Below are 11,981 nucleotides of genomic sequence, written 5' to 3'. Positions count from 1 at the left end.
TCTTTAACCCTTAAATATTGGAGATGTCGCCATTGACAGCAAAATAACATGGTATTTAAACTACCTACACCCTTGAGCTTTTTTATTTTAGTTCCAACCAGTTCTGATGCGGAAAAATCAGATTTGTTCCGAGACTTTACATTAAAGTGTGCAACATTTTACGTTAGTACAATGTTGTATATCATTCCAAAGCTTCTTTTCTCAGGCTTCAAAATCTGCTGGAATTACGTTAATTGCATAAATGGTTTAAGAGTTACAGTAGTTCAAAGAAAGCTCTGGTTGTGGTTAAATTCTCAGGCTTTTTCATCTAAACTTACTAAATTATAATTGAAGGTTTAAGGCTTTAAGCAAACAAAAAAACAAAAATAATAATGCCTAGCGCTCAATTTCAATCATAGCAAATTATCAGTCATGATAGTTAAGAAAAAGCCAATGTTGTTATTTTCTGCTCATATTGTGTTCACAATACTAATTTCAATACATTAAATAACCCAATTATTTACTAAACATATTTTTAAAAAACTATACAAACTTATTTATAGATTTTTCAACAGAGAAAATAATTGTTAAAGCAGTTATACAAAATAATCTCAAAAGTTTTAAGAGCAGGAAAGTCAGATCTCTTCCAGTTGGGATTAGACAAACATCTACAAACCCAACAGACTGTATGTCAGTGTAAGCCCTTGAATTGTTAGTTACCTCAATATTTTCATCCTTGATTCTGGTATTTATGAACCGAAGTAAACTTGAAATGAAACCTGAAACTGCTCTGTGACAGATGTTAATCTGAAGTGTCACAGATCTGAAATGAACCTCCAGAGTGTGATATTATGCATTGCAACTGTCGCACAGGGCGAGAGGAGGGGGCTGTTTCAGTTGTCACACTTTGCAAGAATGCATGCATGATTGGCCGTGCATGTTTTAGCACGTCTGAACAAACTCACTGAGCATTTGTAGCGGCGTGGAAAGAAACAGCAGGAACAATGTTTGCTTCACTCACCCGGATGCTATGAGCGCCCTGGACTGAGCCATGGCGATCCTCTGCAGAGCTGGCCTGCTCAGCCCCGCGAGGCTGGATCTTTGTGGCAGCGGAGCGTGGCACACTGTTGCCGCTGACGACATGGTGCGTTGTGGCTTCATGACCACTGGCGAAGGAGATGGCACAGGCGAAGGAGGCGTGGTTACGCCGCTGGCAGGGGTGATCAACGTGGCTGTTGGCACCGACTCGTTGGTTGCAGAAGACGAGGAGAGCTTGGGTGGAATAGACGGGGGGTTCTGACTGGGTAAGGAGGAAGGAGGCTGAGGGGGCGGCAGTGATGGCGGGGGAGGTCTGCTGGAAGACATGGAGATGCCCATTGAGGAGGTGCTGGCAGTGAGGGCAGCCAGCGACTGGGCGAAAAGCTGGGCGTTCTGCCGGGGCGAGGCTGTGTTTTTGGCGATGGCGAGACCATGCGGCAGCGTCTGATAGTAGTTGGAGTTAAAGTTGGAGTTCTGCTGCTGCCCCCGACCCAAGGTGGCTGACTTTGACGGGCTGAGGGATCTTATGGCCATTGGTGCCAAGTTCTTGGCCCGCTGCATTGCCAACGAGCGTCTACCCAAAGTCTGTATTGCTGCTGCTCCTGCTGACCCCCCAGTGTTGGCCTTCACACTGAGTACCAGCATGCACTGCTGGCAGGAGCAGGGCTGGTTCAGGCCAGCCGCCGGTAAGCCCCCATTTGAGGTGATGGCACTTCCAGCTGACATGCTGGCTCCTGAGACCCCAACACCCAGTAAGGCTCCCGTTAGCCCCCCACCCACTCCAGCACCAACTCCTTTAGGCAGGGGGAGAGGACCAGACACCAACGGGTAGGGCACGTCTGCTCGCCTCTGAATACGACGACACCGCTGACTTTGTCTGTTCACCTGAGAAGATCAAAAAACATTGAAAACGTTATTTTGACTGATTTCCTGTTTTCCTTTGATTACAAACCTTTAATAAACACAAAGAAATGGCATTTCAAATCAACATTTCAATCTTGTCTAAAATAGTTTAGTTTTTCAGTAATGTTCAGTTCGATATGTTTGTTTGCTGATGACACCTACATTTTATTTAACACTATGCTTAACGTTTAATGTTGGCTTTGTCTGATAGTCTTTGGTCATCTGCTCTTCACATCTTCATTATCCTGTAATTAGACCAATGATATGTTGTAGGCACAACGCTATAGCTGGGAGAACATTACATCAGGAAGAATATTTGATTTTGTAAGTGATTTGTGTGGTTTATGGTGGTGTTTAAAAATATAATACTGATTTGACTATTTTAGTTTGGTATAGCACGTGAGATGCTACAGAAGGCGTAAATTGACTGATACCTGCTAAAAGACTGATTATTTCTCAATCTAACTCTAATAAAAACACTTTTTACCATTAATAGTTGTGGACCGCTAAAACAGAGTGGTGGTTACCCCTGTCAGGTGCCAGTCACAGTTTGCAAGTCTTCTACATCTACAAGGACATTTTTTTTTTATTATTTAATTACATTAAAATTTTAATTAAACTGTGGATTTTGGGGTACATCTATGAGATGAGTTTTTGTGCATTTTGTTGAGCAGCTCCTAGATGATCTTACTTTCTTACTTTACTTACAATATTTTCCAGCAGCATCTTTGGCTATAGACCAGATTGACCTATTTGTTGTCATGTTTGGAAGGTATTTTTTTATGATTTGAATGAATCTCATATTCTATGTTTATAGAACTTAAAGAACTGGTACTATGACGATGGTCTGTGCTCACAGCATAACTATACTGTTCTCTTGTTCCATGGAACATTGCACTGACTCACATCTACAGTACAAGCAGACTGTGTCCCATAGAATGGACCCAGTTCAATCACAGCAATCAAGTAATCTTTACTTACTTTTTCTTTTTAGGAAAATTTTATATAATGTAAAAATGTTATATAGTGTAAAAAATCAATCTTCTACATTCTTAGCTTTTCTGTTTCGGTTTTTGGATACTTTGTATTAATAAAACTACACCAGCTTAGCAAACCAACCTGTGTCATGTTCTGGTAGTCGATGAGGTAGCAGAAGCCAAGCGGTGTCAGGTCCAGGCAGTTCTGCTGCCGGTTGTGGCCGTTCTCAATGGCGATTGCCACTTCCATGTCATATGGAGTCCAGGTTCCTGCATCGTTCTCCCACTCCCACTGCCAGCCCTGACCCGGTGCTGAGGCTGGATCATAAAAACTCCTCCGCACTGGACGGATAGTACCTAAAAGAAAGGGAATGTCAGTCGAATGTGGGGATTTTTTTTTTTTTTACAGTTCAACCTGATCGCCAGAGTTATTTTATTTTAACCAAGCAAGACAGCACAACCAAAAATGAGGCAACATACATAATGTTCAAGTTGCCCTGCATCTATCTGCCATCCATCCATCTTCTTCCGCTTCATCCAGGACCGGGTCGCGGGGACAGCAGTCTAAGTAAAGATGCCCAGACTTCCCTCTCCCCGGCCACTTCCTCCAGCTCCTCTGGGGGGACCCCGAGACGCTCCCAGGCCAGCCGAGAAACGTAGTCTTTCCAGCGTGTCCTGGGTCTTCCTCTGGACTTCCGCTAAGTGGGACATGGCTGGAACACCACTTCAGTGAGGCGTCCAGGAGGCATCCGGACCAGATGCCGAAGCCACCTCAACTGGCTCCTATCGATGCGAAGGATAAGTGGCTCTACTCCAAGCTCTCTCCAGGGTGACTGAGCTCCTCACCCTATCTCCAAGAAAGCGCCCAGCCACCTTTCGGAGAAAACTCATTTCAGTCGCTTGTAGTCTGGATCTCGTTCTTTTGGTCACGACCCAGAACTCATGACCATAGGTGAGTACTGGAACGAAGATCGACCGGTAAATCGAGACCTTTGCTTTCTGGCTTTGCTTTTCACCACAACGGACTGGTACAGCGACCGCAAAATGGTGGACGTCGCTCCAATCTGCCTGTCGATCTCACACTCCGATCTTCCATCACTCATGGACAAGACCCCAAGATATTTAAACTCCTCCACCTAAGGCAGGAGCACTCCACTCACCGAGAGAGGGCAAACTACTTTTCACCGGTCGAGAACCATGGTCTCAGACTTAGCGGTGCTGACCCTCAGCACAGCCGCTTCACACTCGGCTGCAAACCGCTCCAATACATGCTGGAGGTCCTGGCTCGATGGAGCCAACAGGACAACATCATCTGCAAAGAGCAGAGAGGAAATCCTGTGGTCCCCAAACCAGATCCCCTCCAGCCCCTGGCTGTGCCTAGAAATTCTGTCTATAAATACTATGAACAGAACCGGTGATAAAGGGCAGCCCTGCCAGAGTCCAACATGCACCGTGCAGGAGCTTGGTTCGCATGGCCTTAAAAGAAAAATACTCGACTCTCTGCATAATCTGAAAAGGTCTTAGAGAGGCTCTTCTTTTTCCCAACCTGGCCTCAAAAAGTCTTTGGGTTGCACCTTTTTTGGCCTTCTCCAAAATAATTTACAGACATCCCTCCTTTTCATGTTGAGTTAATGCTCTGCTTTGTTCTTTAGAAATTCCACTTCAACTATATATTTTTTATATTGTAAAATTGTTCCCAGTGATCTTTTACTTATGATTAGGTCGAAATTAAAGTCATCTTTAAGACATATTGTATTTTCTCATAACAAATTTACCTCTGACTTGCCTCGACAAAGTTCCCATCAACCCTTTGCTTACAACTCTCCCGCTAGCTTACCCTCACAAGCCTGAGCTACCATTAGCGTTGCAAAAAAAGGCAAACAATATCAGAGGTATCCAGCCGTGCAGTTTTGAGTCAGATGGCAGTTCAGACAAGGAAAATGAAGACATTAATGGATCTATTTATCAGCAAAAGATGCCTTGTGTTGTTTTAATGCATCATGTTTTTTCCTGGGGAAATGAATAAAAAAAATGAATGAATAAAAAAATGTAATATGTAAGTGGATCCTTCAGAATTGGAAGAGAGAAAGAAGACTTTGGCCCGCCCATGACAATTATTGATCTTTTTCAAACCGCAAGTTTTCATCTGCTCCCAATACGATTTGAATAAAGAAATACTCAAAGACAAAGGTTTATTATTCAATTGTTTATGTATCTCCTGTATAATGAGAAAAATACAGTTAAAAACACGATTTTTAGTGGCGCGAGTCTTTAAGCAGCCCATTTTAAGAGCCGAGCTGCTTAGGAGATTCACGCATACCTCATTCACAACCAAAACAAATAATCTCGTATAACTGCAAGAGAAGGCAAAACCAACCAAACCGGAAACTTCCAAGAGTATCAAGTGTCTTTTGCTGCATGTTAAAACAGATGCAACAAAAACAAGGTGCGTCAATAGAATTATTTCAAATAAAGTTGTACTAATGGAAGCTCCAAAAGTTGTGACTAAAAGGCAAGAAAAATCTCAAGATCTGACCATATAAATAGAAATCTTTTAGCTAGATTTTGTATCTTCACAAGTGTGAGAGGATGCACTATGTCGTGTTCCTAAAATGATGATGACTCGTCAGAAAAAGCCAGCTTGTAAGGGAAAAGTGTTTTAAAGAATATATTTGCCCAAAGTGAAAAAAGACAAGTCACTCAGTTGTTTTGAAGCAGATGCTCAGTAGTTTGATCCCCAGAGAAGAAGCTTACCACCATAAACCACACATAGCCACATGTGTGTTCCCTCAGATCTTTTCATTTCTGCTCATAATTAAAGGAATAAAGTGCAGCTTCACTGATCCCCATGAGGAGGTCCGTTTGGTGCACATATGAAGAACAGAGAAGCAACTGTGGGATAGGAAACGGGGTAGGGATGTTTAACATTACATTTCTGTTTATCACACAAACTTCACATCATAGAACGTTAGTTTATGTTATGTAATAATAACTTAAACTGCTTATGGTTTCTTTAGCTTTCTGCCTTTGCTAACCAGGAGTAGAAAGAAGATGTTTTAGGTTTCCCACTCACGTAGAATAAGATAAGGCAGGACCGAACAGTTCTGATGGTGTTGAAATAAATTTTTTAATTAAAAAAGGTACCAGTCAAAAGCATAAAAAGGAGTTGTTAAAAAAAACTAAATAAAGTGAGTGTTTGTGTACTTTTAGGTGATTTAGTCTTGGTTTTTAGGGCAAAAACGTTCTGTTCCAGACAAAGGAATGTGCTTAAAGGGTGAGATGGGGAGAATCAACTGCTGTGGCCTTCAGGAGGACCATAAATACTAACGCTCATGTGATAGAGTTTTGTTGTGTCGAGAAAGAAACTTTTGGCTGTAAATCTTTGAATGGAGGCCTTTATTTTTGCAGTTTCTGCAGAGCTGGGGTGGAACTGGCAAAAGAGGATAAGGAAATGCCACCTCAACCCAGATGCTGAGTTTTCCCACCGAGTTGCTGATGCTGAAGATTTCATGGGAAGCCAGGGAACGCCCTCCTACCATGCATGACGGCTGACCCCAACATGTGTTTGCCTGCTGGTTAATGTGCACGTATGTGTGCGTTTGTGTGTGTGCACAAGGAGGGGCCAGAGAACAATGAGGACCAGATGGCTGGTCTTCTTCTCCACCTGCTTCAGGACATGCAGCTGAGTTTTAGAGGCAGCATCATTCCTTCACATACTACAGTGGGACATTCATGAACTATTTTAACATTTTCACAAACCTATAAATAACTTAAAGACCCACTCTGATCAAAATGGCATTTTTTGTGTTTTTAACATGTTGTGGCATTTTCAGATGGACATAAGTTGCATTTCTGAGTATTTCTTTAATCAAATGTTGTGAGTGTTCTATGTATATTTGTGACCCTGGTCGGGCCACATGTTCCCTGATTAGCTTTATTATGATACATCCAATTAAGACAAATAAATACACGTATGTCTTCGTCTTCCTCTCCTAAACCGATATCTGACTCAAAACTGTACAGCTGGATAGCTCAGGGATGGGCAAACTACAACCCGAGGGCCAAATCTGGTCCACCAAACTAGAGTAAATTGTATTAATAATCCTTTATGATGTTTTATTATCCCTGCAATTCTTGTGTCTACATGATGCACTACAAGCACATTGAACCTTTGTTTAGGTGCAGAAAGTTATTCTGTATACATTTGATATTGGATATTTTTCATGGCTATTTAAACACCACATGAACGCATAATTTCTCCAAGTTTGCACATCAACCCAGTGGTGCAATTGCCACTAAAATGAGAACAAAAGCCACATTTAAAAAAAAAATGAAAACTCCAAAATGATCTGGGTATGATAAAGGGTGACCAAACAGAGCAGTTGGAGGGTGACTCCATTCTCCGCCTGGATTTAAAAAAGGCGCCGGGGCTAGTGGAGGTGGGGCAATTACAGTTAAAGAATCAACGATGGGCGGGGCTTTTGTACTGGAGCTCCAGAGCATGGTGACGTTGAACTTCTACACCTTACACCGGTTAACCAATTACAAAATTCAAATGTAATACCTTGTTTCAACATGTAGGGGGTAGCACACAGACAGTTTTTGACTATATTTTAAGGAATTAAACAAGTTTGTTTTAATTTGTCAAAAATAGACAGCCTTTTTAAATCCCCATTTATAGAGGTTAACAGCAAAAACTTGAGTTGACTTAAGGTTTGGTTACGCTTTAAAGCACGTTTCTGTCCAGACTTCATGTTATTTCTTTTATGACGTGGATTACCAAAAACACTTCACAGATCTGCCTTTGGTCCAGCCCTTCTGTCAAATTTTAGAACCCTTTGTGGCCCATATAACAAAAAGTTTGCTATCCCACCCATGGGGTAGCTCCACGTCAATGGTCCTGCCCACAACTCAGAGGCAAATTTTTAATGACCTCCTGCCATACTCCAGGAACTATTTTCAAGAAAACGACACAGGTTTTTTGATTTTGGCTAAAAATGACAATCCTAAAAGGTCACTGGGAACGTTTTCAAAATAGTTTTAAAGATGATCGGAAAGGGACTTTCAGATTAAAAAAAATAATAAAACAACAACTAGCTAGCCAACTCAAATAGTGAACCAGTATTTACTTATTAATAAACCACAAAATAAGTGAATTCAAGTCTTTTGAAAATGTACAGGTACAGAGACTGAAGAGAAAAAGAGTTAGCCAGCAGGAAAACAAACGTTCAGAAAGCCTGGAGAGACCAGGACTAAAGGCCGCTTTGAAGGATTAGCAGAAAGCCTCATTCCTGGCATCAGAACCTTCTGTAGAATTAAAAAAAAACTAAACCACACTTGAAAGTGCAGTAAATTCAATTTTGAGACACAAATATATAAAAAACAATGCTTTTTACATGCAAAAACACAAAAACAAACAGCTGAGAAGACACTAACCCCCAATCAGATTACTCATAAAAAGTTTCTATCATTTTCTGGCAAATAAATCTAAAGAAAAAAATGATGAATCCCAAACTAGAAATTCTTGACAACAGCAGTCTCATCATAGCACTTAAGCCGTATTAATGTTTAAAGGGGCCCCATTTCAATAAAAGAAGTCCTATCATTTTTAAATGAGAAAGTAAGAACATCAAAAATTTTCAGCATAAGAATCTATTATTAATTTGTTTTTTAGTATTTCAAATTTTTAAAGTATTGAACTTTGAGAGGTTTCATCATTAGGGATTTATTAAAATACAAATAAAAACAATAGTTTTACAATGAAAACTGCAGGTCATTGATAAAAAGTGAAGTTAACATTTTTTTTTTTTAATTTCCCGTCAACCTAAGAATAAAATCCATTTTACTGCGTTCCTTTACTTGAAGTAGCAGAGTTTAAGTGATTCTCAAAAAATGTTTAACTCATCACTGAAGAATGCTGGACAAGTTATTGACTTTTAATGATTAGATCATGCTGAAAAACTGTACAGCCTCTGTAAGAAAGGTTACTTTGGAACAACACTGCAGCTGCTGCTGTCATTCTTCATTTTGTGTTTTTCTTCCGATTCCTCTGTGTGCTCCCCTCTGGATTGTTCCAAACTTCATCACATGACGCTATCAGGCATCATGTGTGCCTGTGGCGCTGACGTCTGTTCAGAATTGCAGTTAAGAGATGATTAATTTGCAGGAAGTCCACGCTGGTGTCAGCATGTTGTTACAGTAGATTGATGGTTCAGTATTTGGGTTTTTAAAACACTGTAAAACGTGAAGGGACGTTGAGGAGGAGCTTTATGTTTTTGGGTGCAGCAGGCAGTGAGCTGCGCCCCTCTTCCTCTCTGTAACCCAACCCGCAGAGTTTCAAAACAACTGCTCTTATGGAAAAGCCCCTCTCCTACCCCCTACTTTCTCCCAGTTTACTTCAGGAGAAGTCTACTCCGATAATGACTGAAGGTTTGTGCATTATGGGGATTTTATGCAAAACCTGACTAACTGTGACCAGCATCACTTAGTTTGGCCCACTTTTAAACACCCACTTGGATAAAAATAGTGTTTTTGGTGTTTTTAACATGTTCTTGTGGCTTGTTTCTGATGACGGAGGACATATATTAAGAAAATTAATCCCAAACTTGCACTTTTGAGTATTTCTTTATTCAAATCATTGTGAATCAAAAAAAAAATGCAACTGGAAAAAGAGTGTTAAATATATTGAGAGGGATACAAGCACCCTGGTCTGCTTAAACAGAAAGCTCTTGGCAACAAGGAGGGGAAGTATGACAGGGTCAGAGGTTGCTCATCTGCAGAAACTATGTTGTAGAAAACAATTCGATCATAATCATAATTAAAAGATGATTGGGAATGTCTTTAAAATAGCTCAAAAGTGGATTGGAGGGCGATTACATGAATCAAAAACTACATTTTACTGGTTTGTCATCCACAAATAAGTGGAAATAAATGGGATTGTTGTTTAAGATTGTGTTTATGTTGAAGTTTAACAAAGAGTTTGAGCAATTGCAGAAGTCCAACAAGTTTCTTCAACTTAAATTTAAGGCTTTTAAAGAGACTTTTAAGGCTACTAATAGCAGAATTTTTACTTCACTGCCAAACTGGAAAAAGGTTCAGCATGGTTCAAATACAGTCTTCTATACTGGTGTTAGCCAAAGAGAGAACGACTAAAATGACTTACTTTTAAATTTGTAATTTTAAGACTTTGTAAAAGTACTAAACTAACATTTTTGTATTGGATGTAACATAGATGATGTCAAAGCTTTGGAGAAGCCGAAGCGATCACACCGGAGCTGTTCTACGGCAGTCCACTGCAAAATCTCTGCAAGCCGGCCTTGTCACAATTCATTTAATTGTGCTGGAGCACAGTACGGAGTGTTCACACTGGTCAAATGAATCGTACTTGTTTACAGTGTACCGGAATGCTCGGTGTGCTTCAGTTGCAGAAAATGTCAGTTTTAGATTTTTGTGAAAATGCAATAAAAAACCTAACAGTCGAAACTAGAAACTAATCAATTAATCCCTAATCCAAATTTTCAGCAGGAAATTTAAAAACAGATGATGTAAAACCGTTGTATATCAGAAACATCTAAAACAATTAATTATTCCACTCTGGAAATAAAAGTAAAAAATAAACAGTTCTCTTATAAGTAAAGAGATTGGATTAGGTAAAATGAGAGAATTGTTCAATTCAAACTGTTTACTTACTAAGTTCACGTTGATATTTCTTTTCAATTTTATTTTGATCATTGATATTCATGATTGTGTTTGTACCGTTCTTAGTTCCTTTCTCTGATTTTGTTAGACAGAACTCATGAAACATCAACGGACCAAACCAAAGCTAGACTTTTAGATATAATATACATTTCTATTAATATGTTTAATAACAATCACAACCAAGATTATTAGAAAAAAAAAACATTTACATTGATTAGCAAAGTGTTCATTACGAAAGAGACAAAACATCTTATCAAAATAATAGAAGAACCAGGAGTAAATTGAAACTTTTATTTTGTTTTGAGGTTAGTCGCTTTTTTTGTTATAGTACAGGTACAACGAGAAAAGCATACAGTTATCTGATTAAAAAACAAAACCTTGAATCAGATAGTGTGCTATCCCAAAGGATCACCCAGCCCCAAATCTGATGCCGTCTTCAGATGTTGAATCATTGAATACCTTAGGATAAAATAGTTTTAATCCCAGCTTCCTGATATCTTCCCTCTCTTTACCTGTTCTGTCCTCCCTCATATTTTGGATAACCCCACCACCACCATGCCTTGTACCTTCTGCTGAACTCTCCTCACCCATCTCCCCTCTGACTTTCCATGCTGCTTCCTCCCTTTAATACCCTCTCTGCCTTTCTTTCCGTCTTTGTCCGACTTTGAAAGAGTCGGGTCCCCCGAGCCTTCGGGTCAGAGTCGATTTTCAGCTTCAGAGAGTGTGAGAGAGAGAACAGACGAAATAAAGGAGTCAAAGAAGAAGGCGAAAAGAGAGAGGGATCAGAGGAAGAGAAACAAAGCAGGCACGGGGAGGAACGAAACCAAAACGGCAAAAGTTCCTTTACGCATGTTAACAGTACAGCCACTGATTCTAATGGTAGCATGTTCTATAGAAGCCTGAGATTACATCATTAAAACACTACAGGTTCTAGTTTAGATTAATTTGGGTTCTACACATAAACATAATGATAATCAAGTTTAACTGTTTCCATGGTTTTCTTATTTATCAATAGCCTTTTTAAAGCAGTTCTGTGAGCATGTATTTTGTTTTTTAATAGTTTGTTACAAGCTTGGAGCGCAGGTTTACTGGAGAGCAAACTTTACGATATATTAAATGTGTTTTATTTCTGTTTTTTTTTTTTGTTTGCTTAAATTGAAAGTGGTGTTGAATGATATTTGCCTCCCTGAAGGCTACTCTTGTCAAATCAGAGTTCGTTTTAGCCTAAATGACCAATGTTGTCATATTTTGTGATATTTAATGGAGAATCGTGACCTTTTGTTCTTGTTTTAAGGATTTCATCCAAATAATTTACATGATCTATTATTTATTTTTGAAATAGAAAAAAAAAAAAAAATACTTTCCTTTCTGGGTTTACCTGCAGTT

The 11,981-nt window shown here is 39.7% G+C and overlaps 1 protein-coding gene across 2 annotated transcripts in view; it reads right to left on the bottom strand.

The window, feature by feature from the left end:
* The window catches only part of LOC112157261 (E3 ubiquitin-protein ligase DTX1), a 37,062-nt gene that overhangs the window by 17,794 nt on the left and 7,287 nt on the right, over positions 1–11,981 (bottom strand). For both annotated transcript variants that reach the window (XM_024289919.2, XM_024289918.2), the window contains exons 3-4: positions 3,040–3,254; positions 1,001–1,902 (exon numbers count right to left, since the gene is read on the bottom strand). In XM_024289919.2, coding sequence (XP_024145687.1) covers positions 1,001–1,902; positions 3,040–3,254 — 1,117 coding nt within the window. The remainder of the gene's footprint in view (positions 1–1,000; positions 1,903–3,039; positions 3,255–11,981) is intronic.

The sequence above is a fragment of the Oryzias melastigma genome, linkage group LG1, assembly GCF_002922805.2.
Source record: "Oryzias melastigma strain HK-1 linkage group LG1, ASM292280v2, whole genome shotgun sequence".
In the NCBI taxonomy this organism is placed as follows: Eukaryota; Metazoa; Chordata; class Actinopteri; order Beloniformes; family Adrianichthyidae; genus Oryzias; species Oryzias melastigma.
The sequence above is the reverse complement of the archived record's forward strand: the minus strand, read 5'-3'. Positions and strand labels throughout refer to the sequence as shown.